Source organism: Dipodomys spectabilis, unplaced genomic scaffold, assembly GCF_019054845.1.
Source record: "Dipodomys spectabilis isolate Male_0828 unplaced genomic scaffold, ASM1905484v1 ptg000053l, whole genome shotgun sequence".
Lineage (NCBI taxonomy): Eukaryota > Metazoa > Chordata > Mammalia > Rodentia > Heteromyidae > Dipodomys > Dipodomys spectabilis.
Window position 1 is genome coordinate 6,851,209 of NW_024870730.1, and position 15,334 is coordinate 6,866,542.

At 32.7% G+C, this 15,334-nt stretch overlaps 1 protein-coding gene across 1 annotated transcript in view; it reads right to left on the reverse strand.

Moving 5' to 3' along the window:
* Positions 1 to 12,781: 12,781 nt before the first annotated feature.
* Positions 12,782 to 15,334, reverse strand: part of Fut9 (fucosyltransferase 9) — a 73,971-nt gene continuing 71,418 nt past the window's right edge. Inside the window, exon 2 of the mRNA XM_042679570.1 lies at positions 12,782 to 14,613. Within this exon, the coding sequence (XP_042535504.1) occupies positions 13,526 to 14,605 (1,080 nt within the window). The 5' untranslated portion in view covers positions 14,606 to 14,613 and the 3' untranslated portion in view covers positions 12,782 to 13,525. The remainder of the gene's footprint in view (positions 14,614 to 15,334) is intronic.

Here is a 15,334-nt window from a genome sequence, read left to right on the forward strand (position 1 = left end):
ACTCCATTCCACTCATGGAGCTTCTACTACTTCCAGTCAATCTAATCTTCTTGGGAATCCCCGGCATTGGATATTGGCCTCTGTACAATCTCCATCAGCTTTCTCTCAGGTGAATGGCTCTTAGCTATATCTCTGTCCTCCCTCTCTTCTTCCAACACTGACCCCCACCATATTCTATATGCCATATTCCATATGCCTTATTGTTTTGTTAGTCTATTTGCTTCTCTTTGCTACTTTATTCAACTAACTTTCCTATCCATCAAATATCATTTAAAAATGTTTGCTTAACCTGTAGAAAATTTTATTTTCCGTAATAAACTTTCTTGTAGCATCTACAATGTGTCTCTCTACCTTGACCTGCTTCAATTGGCAGTCATCTAATTCTAGGTTTCAGCTAATCTTCGTTTTCCTGGCTTTAATATAGTGCAACATATCTGAAAGAGATGTGAGCTTATCGCTGATTGGGGGTTGGGAGGAAAACACAGGACCAAGGACATTTTTCAGTAGATTTGTTGGATGCTACCGATTCTATTTTTTAAATTAAATTTAGAGTTAGCATTCTTTTTTTCTTTCAACATTGACAAACCCCAGCAGATAAGATGGACATTTAATTTGCTTGACCATTTCACATAATTTACTAGGGAAACATTGCATTAGGTAGTCTGATGAAGAAACTAGATGAGATCAGATGTTTTGGCTAATAACTTATAAGACTTTAATTAAGATTTTGGCTTCATGGAAATTGAGTGTCTAGACCAGAAATTCTAAAACATATTGGAGCCTCTAACTACATAACCTTCTGGAGTTTTCTCTTGAGAAGTATGTTGTTTTCCAGGATGGGCATAGAATGTTGATGTAGAGCCACTCTGAATTCTTGGAACTTGAGCAAACTGATATACGTTACAATCTACAAGAAAAGATAGGAACTAGAAAGAGTCATTCCAAATCCAATGTCTTATGATATTGAACCAAGATTAAATTAGAGCAAAACCAATGGCCTTAGATCAGGAAAACTCAGACATTACTTTTCTGGAATGTAAATTAACCTTATAGAAAATTATAGCTTCTATAAATAATACATATATACATATACATGCTGGCCTAAATAAAAGTAAACTATTTCCTTTATTGAAGAAAAGATCTCAGGGTTATTAATATATGAAAGCATACTGTAAACAATTGAAAAATGAATATTTTGTGAATCATTTTAAAGTGTTTCGATCACAACAGTTTTAAAATAATCGATGATCATCACAAATAATGAATGTTTAACACTTACCTAATATGGGAAATAGAGTTAATAGATAATTTTTGGTACAGTACTCATTCTGAGTATTTATAGATGTAGTCATTTGTTAAAATATATAGCTTATGTATACAAACTTAATAAATGGTCAAGTAATTTTATAATTGTTTTCGTGTATTCCTAAAGTTTTAGACTATATAAATTTATTTGTATCATGTATTTATGTTTCTTAAAATCTGGACTTTTAATATTATAGAAACTTCTAATATTATAGAAAAATATGGCAAAGTTGTTTTTAATGTACTTATAATGTGCTATGTGATTTTTTTTGTTTCTTTTGTATGTTCTTCCCCCATGGTATAACCCCTGTTTTCACTGTATTTGATTCAGGTGCCCTGCATCTTGTATATATCTTTTTCTAATTTGGAGAGGGGTAGGGAAATAACAAAATGCTGAAACAAGGTTGACCCATTGTAATAATGAGATGTATAAGACACCATGTTGAAAACAAACTTTACAACTTGGGGGGGGGAAGGGAAGAGTTGGGGAGGTGAGGAAGTGAGGGATGGTAGGGAGAAAACAAAGAAGGAGGTAACAATGCTTGATAGGAAATGTGCTCATTACCTTACTCAAGTAATTGTACCCCTTCTGTACAGTATCTTTACAATAAAAATATATATTAAAAAAGAAATATGAAACCTCTAAGAATACTTTATTTGATCTTTTTGCCAGACTGTATTTGTGGACTTATATTCTTGTTGGCTTCTTGGAACTGGACTTATTTTCTTGCCAACTTTGGGAACATATATATTGTTGAATGTATTCCTTTTCTTGGTGGTGGTATTTATAATGAATCCACAATTTAGAAAATATATTTATTTGGTTTTAAAATTTCATTCATAATATCCAGGGAATCTAGATTTGCATGTAATCGTGAAAATAAATCTTTTCAACTGAATAATATTGCATGGATGCATTACAAAAGACAAATATTGACTTTTATGCCTTTAAATTGAATTCTTTTTATTTTAAATATTCACATTACAGGAATTTATTAAGCCAGAACAAAACATCATTATTTACACATCCAAGAAATAACTCCAGTGCTAAATCAGTGAGGTACTTACACAGATTATAGGAAATATGACTGAAGAAAGAGATTTCTTCATATACATAGAGGCTCAAATTCCTTACACATGTATTTATTTTTCCTTGGGATCTTAGCAGATTGCTGAAGTCACTATTAATTGTTAAGTAAAATTTCACAAAATTAGAGCAGTCACATCATGTATTTATAAGCCCAGAAAGACATCAGAGCAATGATATGTATTATCAAAGCAGTTTTAAGGGAAGGAATTTTTCGAAAGTAAAGTTCAAATGGCAATGCCAGTTTAATTTTTCAAAAGCATAGATTCTCCAAATCATTGAGCATATGGATTTCTATGGCCTCTTGCCTTTCATGGCTTATTAAAATATTTGATTAGCTGCCCATGAGGTATTAACGTTATTTACAGATTGAATAAATGAAAGGAACCACGTGATTACAAATTTTAGCCTAGGTTGGTGTTTGTGCAATGTCACACATAGACAACATCTTGCATGATGTAGTTGCTAGGACTGGTTCCTCATTATTTCAATTAACATTTTACCCCTGGGAAAAAGCAGGACTCAGTTACAGGATTTTTCACTTGGAAGAGTATCTAGAATCAACTTTTCTTACCATTGAATTAACTTCATTGAAGCTGTTAAAATTCCAATCTCCATAAGTAAATAAATAAATAAATAATTTCATAAATAGGATTCTCATTGTTTCAATAGCATAGTGATTAAATTACTTCCCAACTGTGTAAATTCTTATATTCGTGTTTCAAGTTACCAAGAGCTTGCCTTAACATTTTATGATAAATGACTAATTTAATTTGAGAAAAGGGTGGTTGGTATATACATTGCCTGTTTGGAATTAAGAATTCTCCAAAAAAAATCACAAATATATTGTCTGAAACAAAACAAAACAGTACACACACACACACACACACACACACACACACACACACACACGACACATGCACACGAAATGAAAACACCCTTCATTGAATAAAATTATTTTTGCTATCGTCAAAGACTACTATAAATTATCAGCATGTAAAGACATGTCTGTAGCAAAAATTCATGCTACTTACACATTTTAAAAATTATTTATGTTACCGAAATAAAAAGGTGTACCTTTTGATCCCCCTGTTGAGTACACTGACTGGCTCTTTTTACTGCCTACATGCTCTGCGTTATTGCTCAGGTTAGTGTTGCACAGATTTGACCTTCAGCATCCTCATCCCCAGGCAGTAGTAATGATTTTGGCAGTGTTTAAAAAATATACATGTATACCTTTCTGGGTTATAGACAAAAAGCTGCCAGAATATTGTGTTGGAATGGAACTGCATAAGATGATTTTGTTCACATATTCGTGCTTCATAATATTAAGTTGCTGTATATTAATTCATATCATTTGCCAACAAATTATTTGTTGTATTTTATTGCTAACAGCTCCAAGAAGAAATTATTTGGGAAAATTTACACAGTATACCAGAAAGTTGGAGAAAAAGCAAAGCAGAATCGTCTATTGGTTCATTAGCACTAAAGGTAACCTTATCAAATGTTTAAATTAGACTTTTGAAAGAATAGAATCATGCACACAGATTGAGACAAAGAGTGTGTATGATGAGCTGGCAGTGTAAACCTCCCCACTCCCAAGTTGCATGATTTATCAACTGCATGCAGTTTTTACTTGAGACAAACACAATCTTAATATTGTCATATAATATTTAGCATCTTCTTTCAAACATGCATTGGCTACTAAAATAAGATCTTAAAGAAAAACTGATGTTTGATACAAAATAATCGTGTTTCTTTAAATGTGGAAAAATACTCTACAAAAAATAAGTAGAAAAGTGATTTCTGATCAATGTGTGACTTTATCTATAAAAATCCCGATGACTAATTAGTGTGCTTACAACAACTCCTATTGGTCTGCATCACAAGGAAACATCCACAGAAAAGAAATGGCATCAAACAGCTAATAGCACAAGGCAATTAAATCCTTATCAGAAATAACATGAAACTATAAACTGTACATTTGGCATTAGGTTTCAGGGTATTTTTCAATTGTCTTATATCTGACAATACAATAGTGCAAAAATCACATTACATTAACAAAACATACAGTTGCAATCCAAATAGTTTAAGGATTGGTGGCCCTTATAATTCACATATAAAATAGATTGGCACATTTTTTATTTTACTTGTTTTCTTCCTGTGTAACATTTTGACCTTCTTTAACTGAATGTACATCCCTTTATTTACCCTAACAAACTACTTACAAAAGATACTGGCATAAGATCTGTAGGTGCAGTCTTAAAGGAATAGAACAAGAGGAAGCATGCAAAAGTCTCTACAAATCATTTGTAGAACTCGCTGTAGCTTTCTCCTTTAGCAATTATTGAATCTGTGCTCTAGGGGAATATAGAGCATTTATCTTGCATACTTGAATTTGATACCCTGGATTTGCTCCTCAGTGTATTTATGTGCACGCACATAAATCTGTTACATTCTTTTCTTCCTACCTTCTTATTGTTCTTAGAACAGTGACTGGGCCATCAAGCAGAAGAAATGTGTTGTCTAGAAAAACATATGACAGATTATAAAATTAATTCAGGCTTTCTAATCAATAAATTGAAATTCATGGTTTCTTAGGTGATTCTAATGTACAGTCAGTCATTCACCCCTAGTTACAGATGCGAAATAGGTGGCTCAGAAATACCAGTGAATTACACAGTAGATAGTAAAAGCTAGAATGTTTTTTGGCTCTGATATTTTGTTTACTCTGCTTTTATTGTTTCTGCTAACACTTTTGTTTTCCTTCTTACATCTCTGTGAAATTGAATGTAGATGTACACTTGTCAGGCATTTACCCTTTCTGTTTAAAAAGCTCTATTATGTTCACATCTTGTTTTAGATCTAGAATAAACTATATAATTGTACTGAAGATAAGTTACCTCAATTCATTAAAAAATGTTTCATTTGTGTAAACAAGTATCATTTCTTATTTTTGCCTCACCTATGATTTTATTCTTAAGGACTCTATGGAAATGTTATATTTATATTGTCACAATTACATCATCATTCTTATTTCCTAGCAAATCTAATTTTATGAGAAAAAGGGAGGAGGAAGAGTTAAGTGGGAAAAATACAAGCCAACATCTTATTTTTAAAAAATTCCATCATGAAAATATCTCTAAAGATTTGATTTTTTTATTAAAAGAAAAATGTATCATTTCTACTACTCTTTTCCTATGTTTAATTTTACTGGAATTCAATCTTCCAGACCACTCATTGATTCAAATGCAGAACACCTATAAGCTGAAGGTTTAATCTTTCTTTCCTCTAAATAAATTCCCATCTGAAGTATGATAATATTTATCTTTTGCATAATTATATTAAACAATGTATGAAATGGTTGGAATTGATCTAAGAAGTGTGTTTTCAGTTTTACATACATAATCAGGTATTCTTTGTTCACTAAAGGCTTTCGTGGAAGAAAACTAGCATGTGAGGAGCTGGGTCTCACTACAGTCTTTGGAGACCTGCAGGCTACCCAGAAGAGGTCTCCTCTGACAATCTCAACCGTGCACAAGCATGGCATCTTCAGGACTGTCTCAGTTGTGGGACTGAAGGTAGCTAACGAGGCCAACCTGAAATTGGAAATGCATTGTAGTAACTCTGGCAGGTATTTCTTGCATAATGAGTAGTCCCGCATTATTAATGGAGTCTTGGGGTACTTTTTCTGCCAAGCCTGCTTTTCTAGCTCCTAAATCCTCATTAATCAAAACAGAAAGCAGCCTTGGGCAGAAAAATTACCACAGTTAGCATATTCCCAGAGCTTCATACTCTGCGGAAATAACTTTTAACATATTTTTCCACTACAATTTGCAGTTGTTTTCCACAATGAAATTCCAAAGAGATCCTTATTTAACATGCTTAACATATATAACAACTAACTTGAAATTACTTGGTTGCCAAAGAATGCAGAAAAAAAACAGTAATTAAAGTTTTCTGAGGTAGCAACTAAAAGTAACAAACAATTCTAATGTCCTTTAGAAGAACAAAATTAGCAACACCTTAAAATAATATTTTGCATATCATTCTTTTACACAGAAAAATAAAATTTTCCTTAAGTTTAATTTTTTATTTCTGCTCCACATGGACAGTGGAAATGGCGAATATCAAAACTATTTGTTATGCAATTAGCAATTATAGGAGTTTAATCATAGTCTAGCTAAAATTATTTTTGTTTCTGCACCATAAGCAAGTACATATCTGTTTTTTTTAAATTTGCATCCTAACATATTAGACGTAACTTTTGGCTTTCTTTTATTTTTTTTAGATGTATGTAAAGTAGGTGGTTCCTCAGTAATCTATTAGAATATATCATCAACCTGTTCTTTGGTAGTAGAACAGCTGAGGATAAGAATTAAGTCAAAATGCTGGCTAGTTCTATGGCCTATTTCCACATGAGAAGAAGTTTCTCTGAGAATTATCCTCTCATTCTGGGACTTAAGATGTACCAAACGATAATAAGCTAAATTGACTATTAATTCAGTGATTGATCATCATAGGGCAAATTAGGCCTGCTTGAATTCAAATTATTTTAAGACATGGTAATGCAAATAATGTCTATTCAGCACTGCTGCTAGCTCCCCACACCTTAGTAATTACAAGGAATGTGAATATATACTTCTACTCTAAGTATTTGTTTTCAGTCTCCTAGAGATTATTTCTTCAGATTCTTTAAATTTTCAGTGATTCTTCAGAGTTTAGGCTGAAGTTATATAGTTCTGGTATCCTTACAATGATCTTTTATGAGTAAATGATAAGAAAGATGAAGGTGTGGCTTATAGTAGAACTTCTGCATATCATGCACAAGGCAAGTGTAAGCTGGGTTTGGGTATGTGTGTATACGTATACACACATACTTATACATGCATACTAGAGTGTTCACCCATGTAAAAGTAGTTGTATACGTATTATCTAATCTCTTTGAGACAATTTCTTTTGTTCCTACAAAAAACACATCCAGAATAAATATGCTATCTTTACACATGTAAAGATCTCCAAAGAGAAGTCAAGTAACTTGCACCCAGTTAGTGAGTGACAGAATGCAGATTCAATTCTCCATCTGGGGTCATAGGAAATTCATAGGCTATAACTCATTTCCACATTTTGCATATTAAATGTACTTTGCAATCTATCAGTGAAAGACTTTGGAACGCAGGAGAGCAATTTCTTAAACATATGCAATGGGAAGCAGTCCTCAGAAGCTAAGATAGGAATGCCTGTTAAAGATTCTAGTAATTGTCTAGTCGAAGACTTGCATTACAAAATATAAGCATACAATTTCAAAGCTAAAAAGAGAATGGGATGTATATTTCTAGGCATTTAATTCTTTCCTTTTCAGTTTCTTCAAGCTGAGAAAAGCCCCAGGGTAGACTGTGCCTCTCAGAGTTGACCTCATCTTAATTTTACCCATGGAGCTAAGCTTTTGTTCATCAAATCATTTAGGTTAGTTGTTTGGAGGTAAGGCTTGACAACGGGCAATTATAAAGACTGTCCAGATGTAAAGCCCAGCTTGAAAACTACTGCTATCAACCATATATAACTGGAAAGAATGGCTAGAAGATGTAAATTACCAGCCCCAATCACATCACAGAGCATCATAAGATCAAGCATGAAATAACAGGCATAAAAAATGTTTTAGATCCTGAAATAAAAGAATAATTTACTGATACATTTAAGAAGACTCTATTGTGAACTAAAGAAAGGCAATATTTCATATCCTGTATCAGTTGAGTATGGTATATAGTATACTATACGTGCTTAAAAAATTAAAGGATAGTAGAAAAAGTATTCAAGTTTATTTTACTTTTTTCCCCCACAACTATACTGGGGCAGAGTCTAGGAATCAGGATCCTTGGAAAACATCATTGTAAATTCCAGATCAAGTGACTTAGAACAACTTTTTGAGTAACACTGACAATAAGTATTTGATTTGGGAGTTCTCTTGGCCTCAAATTTTTTTTTGAAGTAAATCAAATGCATGAACTCATCTTCACTATGAGTTTAGAAATAAACCCATGACAGGTAAACCTAGCTACCTAGTTCTGTGGATCTCCAATTAACCACCCAAAAGCAGGAGTGGAACTGTGGCTTAAGTGATTGAGTGCTAACCTTAATCTAAAAAGCTCAGAGATAATGCCCAGGCCCTAGATTCAAGCCCTAGAACTCACTCACACAAAAACATACAAACAAAATTTTATGAATGTGTTTAAGTCTGGCTTACTCAAAGTATGCTATATTATTGAGAATTGTCTTATGTATTTCCACTGTCTTCTTGAATTTTTCCATGAATAAATGTTTTCAGATTATTATGGTAAGAATTCAAGTAGTAAGACATATCCAGTTTTAAAAAATAATGCTTGATATATTATTAGTTTTCTACTGACATTTAATTAAATTCTCAGGAATGACTGAGTTTCAAAGACCTTTAAAAGCAGTGAGGGGCAAAAGAATTAAAGGAGGAAACTTAGTTAATTGTTATAATCCAAGCTCCACTAAAAGAACCAAAATGCTATCATTTACATACATCCAAGCAATTGGCATATGCTGTAAGTATCTGTATAGAGAAATGAGAAATAATTTTTTGCAATATCTATGTCCAAAAGTATTTTGAGATGAGCATTGAAATTTCTATTTCAACTCATGTGTATATCAACTTAGATTTCAATGAGTAGTGTCAGAAGGACTTTTACAAACTCAATAGTTTAAAGAGGTTAACCTACTTCCTCAAAACTAGATTTTGTTGAATTTATAAATAAGGCTAGTACTATTCATATTTCTAGTTATTTAGGTTATGAATATTCACAAATTTAATATGAATTACCGAGAGAAACAACACTTGGAGTAGTATTGGAACATTTGCATCTACAATATGTTACAAATTCTCTGATGAGAGACATCCAGGAAAAAAAAATCTCATCTTAATTGATGTTTGTGATAAATTGGCCAAACAATAGAATGAAACTAGGGAGTTAGGGAGGAAATAAATTTTATTTTCCCCTGAATACTTGATAATATCTGTCTGGCACTTGTTCTTTATATTCTCTTTAATAGTAATTTTCTTTTCTATTAGAAACAGTTGCTAATATTTAAGTAGAAAATTCCTAGTCTATTTAGGTTTTTTTCCCTAACAATGTTATTTCTTTTGATGTTTTTCATTGAAGTAAGTTATGAAGAACTCAGAATGCCCTCCATCTGCATCTAGGAAGCAAACACATCAGTAAAAGTTGCATAAAACATCATCTTCAGTTAGTCCCAGTAAGCTCAACTGTCACTTCATCTCAACTATTTCATATCCACGAATGACTTCTAGTTATTCATTCAAGTACTGTTGAAATCCTCCTCTGTATTAGACACTCTGCTCCTCCCTCAATTTTTGCTCTGCTGTATTGAACAACTTGATGACCATTTTGAAGCAGTTCTCCTGAACAAGGTCAGTGTTCAAGGAAATTCTAAGACATTGTTAAGTACAAAGTCAAAATATAAAAATCTAGATCTTACTTATAAGGTATTGTTTCATGCAGAAGACATTTTCTAGGTAACCATGTTAATAAAGGAATCTACAAGCAAAAATAAACAAGCAAAAAATTCTTAAAACTCAGTATCATATCTTTCTATTTATATTTTGTTTCCAATTAGAGGCAAGAATTTAAAGGATCAGTAAATACTTCTTCAGTATTCTGTCCATTTACACCTCAAATATGCCAAGCCCTTGCAATGAAAAGCTTTTCTCCACATTCTCAAACTATCTAGGGTTTAATACAAAAATGTTAATTTCATACTATTTTCCCAGTAAGGTAATAATTTTGTGTTTCCCTTTCATATTGTTAAATTCATGGCTGTAATAAAATACACAGTTGTCATGGTTTTTCTTTTTCAGAGTGTAATATTGCTAGACATGGGTTTATTCTTATTAGTGAGCATTATTAGTGAGTATTTGTTCTTAGAATTTATTTGCATTAGTGAGGCCCAAAATAATATTTATGCATTAAATAAGGCCTTAGTAGTTATTATTTAAACATTCAGGGTATAGATGATAATTGTTTTTTTGATATTTTGAAAGAAAATGTAAATAATCTGTTCTTTTTTTATAGCCACAGTTTAATCTCCATGCAAAATTATTTGTTTTTGAAACCAGAAGCAAGTTTATTTTGTTGAATCAATGTCAATGTATCTTTCCCATGAGATAGTATTACAAAAATTACAGCCCATGGGATTTATTAAAGGAGTGGCTTAAAACCCAACACCTTCTTGCGGTCTACATTTCACGTAAGTATACCCAATCCATTTCCTTTTCCTGAACTCAACTCTCAAAACACTTAATCAGAAGGAAAGCCGACAAGTTTGATGTCATATTTACATGTCTTCAAAAGTTTTCCATGGAGCAACCCTTCCTACAGACCCTAAATAATGCTACCAGGATATTCACATTTATAGGAATTGAGACACACCTCTGTCATAAAGTGGAACTTCAATGAAAATGAGCATGAGATGAAGAGAAACAGGACGCTCACATTCTAATCTTAACTACTGTCACTAGATATATAGTTCACAGACATGTTTGTAGGTATGCGTGTGTGTGTGTGTGTGTATGTGTGTGTGTGTGTGCATGTTCAAGTGTGAATGTGTGTATATCTTAAATGAATAACATCTCTAGATCCAGTTATCTCCATGAATGGAAAGAAGAAATTAGGTTATATACATTTCTTTCCTATTCCTCTATCCCTAGAGCTCAAAAATCAATGGATGCAGAACTTAATGGTTTCGTTGACTCATTTGTATTTTGAAAACTTACTATTCTGGAGCTTGTCAATAGGTTGGCACTATACAGATGTACCAGTTAAGCACTTACTGCCTTCATTTGAGTCTTACTATCAGTGCATAGTTACAGTCAAAGTCAAAGAGAGAGTCTAAATTCATAGTTAACAAGAGATAACTGACCTCAGCTTTCTTAAGTTATTTGAAATCATTAGCATTCACTTTAGAAAAGGACTGACAATGAATGCTTTTTAGCTTTCAGAGAAATCAGATACTTTCTAAACTTAGCAATGCACCATCTTTAGACAGCTTTATAAAAATAAAAATGACAAAGTATAAATTGAATTATTTTAACAGTGAAATAAATTTGAGAAAAAAATGAAAAAAATATTTAATGGAAGGCATTTTTTCAGACATACTATTTTCTGATGAGTAATAGAAATAGTTTGTGGATAGCAGAGATAAACTCTAAGGAAAATGTGTTGGATCAAATGAATAGACAAAGTTTACCTTTCAGAAACATTTTAAGTAGATAAACAACTGAAAAGAATTCTACCTCTTTAAAATCAGTCAACAGTTTCTGCTATAATCTCCATTGATATTATTATGTATATAAACGCTGAGTCAGAATGGAATTAGAAAAAAGCTTTCTTGACTCTCTGCTTAATTAACCTGCTTTTCCATCTTTATCTCAATGGATTTTAGGGCCTAACACAACATCCTGTCCAAGAATATCTGGAGAAATGAACCTGGGAAAAATGATCCTCTGTTCAATGTGGGACTCTTCCTTTGTTCAGATATTCCAGTGTTGACAAATGTATTCCTATGTAATCTAGGCATACTTCTTTCTTCTTGAATTTAAATTTAACTTTCTCTCTAATTTCTACCTGGAATATAAGACCATTGCCTGAGTTCTGCTCATGAAAGTATATAATGAATCTATTAAAATATGTCATAGATATACCAAATGTATGAGAACACTCTGACTCATTTGATCAATTTTTCCAGCATGGAATAAAAACATCAAAGATTTTTTTGAGGGGGGAGAATATAATTTTCAATATTCTGTCTTCTTCTCACCTATTCATCTCTCCTCATATCAAGGCCTCCTAAATTTTAGAGAAGATATGCTGAAGGCAGCTGAAAGATCAGGCATAAATTGCCCAAAAATTAGTATAATGATGTATTTATGCTGGTTCTATAAAGTTCTGAAGACCCTAGTAAAACATGTATGAAGAATTTTAAAAGAGGATATAAACATAATGTCCAATTAGTACCTGTAGGCTAGAACTGTCACTTCATTGAAACAAAACCTTACCTGTGTCTTTTCAATAACATTCACTTATTTATCCAACAAATATGCTGTGAAATCCTACTCTCTATTGTGTGTTTCTTATGTAGCCCATTTTATTATATTGAGTAACATATTTAACACATGATCAATGTATTTACGTTCTAAGTAATCTTTTGGCAGTTGTTTCTGTTGGTTGACATACTAAAATAAAACTACTTTAAATATTCAAACTTCAAAAAGCAATTTTAAATTATAATTAAAAATCAGATAAACAGCATAATTTATTAATATGATAGACATCTATAGATATCCTTTTTTTCTTTGTTATTTGAAGAAATTATCTATTGTGGTCTCACTGCCATATTGTTGAGATTGGAATGAGGAATTTCTTGGATTCTCACAGTGTTACTAGAATTATTTTCTAAGTGTTGGAAATCAAGACCAATTGATATTTAAAATTCTTGAGTACTTTAACTTACCAGGATGAGAAAATGAAGTCTAATTGCTTCCTCAATAGAACAGTTCTGTTCCATATATTTTCTATTCATGACATGGACAATTCTGCCATCAGAAACATTGTAACCAGGTAAAAAAAAATAACCAACAGTTCATACCTTTTCCAAATCTGAAGTCAAACAGGTTAGAATCCAACTATAGTACATTCTTTCTTTGTAATCATTAGGTAACGTTGGAATTAGAGAGGATAATATTTATGAAAATCTTTCATGTTTTGAGACATTCATTTCCCAAATAGAGCTGATTGTGTAGCAAGACTCATAAACTGACATTACAGGCAACTTCACAAACATGAAGAAGGTTTACAATGATACTGACAAATAAATTACTTTTCACTGCACATAATTAGGTATATACAGGATAATTTAACCAAATGGAATGATTGCTAATAATGAGTACTTAAAAATTATCATCAAATTTCCATGTTACCCAAGAGAAGATGATAAAAATAAATGGTGACATAAAAGCAAAATGTTTCTTTTTTACCCTCAACTCTTGAATATTTCACCAAAATATGTCACTGCATGTGCAAGTGATAGAAAGCTTTAATTCCAAAACCATTTCTCTAGATTACCAACAGATTTATATTCCTGGTGCCTTTTTACATGATCACAAGCCAAACAGGCATGTGATTCCCAAAATCGTGGAAGGTTTACGGTGAAATCCTTCCTCCAGTTAAAGTAGCTAAGGTATAACTTATTGTTCTTGTCGACTTCCTTCAGATATTTCGCTAACTCACTGGGTGAGTTATAATCTTCCACATGAATGAATGAATCTGCTGGAATGTAATTCTCATAGTTTTCCCTAGATGGTCCTAGAACAACAGGTACTGAGCCAGCCAAAAAAGCATTGTAGAGCTTTTCTGTGATGTAATCTTTGTGGATGGAGTTTTCAAAAGAAAGATAAAATTTACAAGTAGATATGGTCGGAATCAGATTTTTATCATTCACATATTCCCCGAATGCTTGCCCATAGGTGTGGATTTCAATACTTTTGCTTAGCTCGTTGTAATACTTGACCCTAGCATGTTCGGGATTCCAATTACTAACAACCCAGCACACTAACTTTTCTTTGCTTGGCACTTCAAATACAAAGGGGTTTGTGCTCACCGCCAAGAAGCCGTAAGGCACTTGGATATCTGAATCGCGGCGGTAGGTCAGAGTCAGGTTGAACAAGTGCTCAATGCCACTCTTTTGGGGAGTATGAGTTGGAGATTCCAAGTTCATCCAAATCCATTTCTGGAAAGGTGGTCTAGCCTGCTGAGGTAAATTAGTGAGATCCCAGCTAATGTCTCGGTGATGGATCAGGACGGCGTGAGACTTGTTATACAATGACCTGTCAGTCGTGAGATGGCATCCTTGGATGTTGAACATTGCTTGGCAGGATGTGAGGTCAAAGGTCTGCCCAAATGGCCACACCCAGACCAGAATAGTAGTTTCGTTCAAATAATCGGTTTTGGTGGAAAAGAAGTTTTTCATTTTCAGTACGGAGCTGGCAGACTCCATTGGACTAAAGATCCAGCTGTTGGTGGGCTTGATATAAATTAACAGGCATGCCATGAAGCAGCCAAGGATAATGCAGACAATTAAAAATGGGCGGAGAATTCCTTTGGATGTTGATGTCATAATTTTTTCTGTGGAACAACAGGGAGAGAGAAAGAGGAGAGAGAGGAAGAGTAAGGTTAAAGAGATCATATATACAGTTGATGAGAAACAGGTGACACAGACTAAAATACTCCTCATAACAAATCAACTGCTATTCCTTTTCAGTGTTAACAAATACTTGAGAAATAAAAATCATAGTTTTTGATTATGTCAAGAAACTGCTTCTAAACAAAGATTTCCTAGAACCCATTCTCTGCAAGCCCCTAATCAGAATTCGTCCTAAATTTGTTGGCATATCTTTAAACCAATCTAAACTTCCTTCAACTTCATATGGACCTGTTTTAATTTTATTTGTTTGTAGTAACTTGACATGACACAAACGACAATATAATTAATATATTTAAGTATATTCAGTATACTTAGTGAATCCAGCATCTACTAGCATGTCATAATCACTGTATTTGCATTTATGTGGTATTGGGGCATGACAAAAGTTTTTCTTTGCAGTGGGTCGATATTGGTATCTCAAAAACGAAAAATAAATTCTCAAACAAACCTGAAAAAATATATTTCATGGAGAATAGTTTTGATCATGTGAATTAGCCCATTGTTATTACAGAGATCAGTCAAAAGTTAAATTTTTTAAAGTTTCCTCAAGGATTTTCTTCCTCTTTATGAAGAACAATACATGCATGTAAAAAGTGATAGAATTATTTTGTAATTAAATTCTTACTCATTTTCTGAAATCCA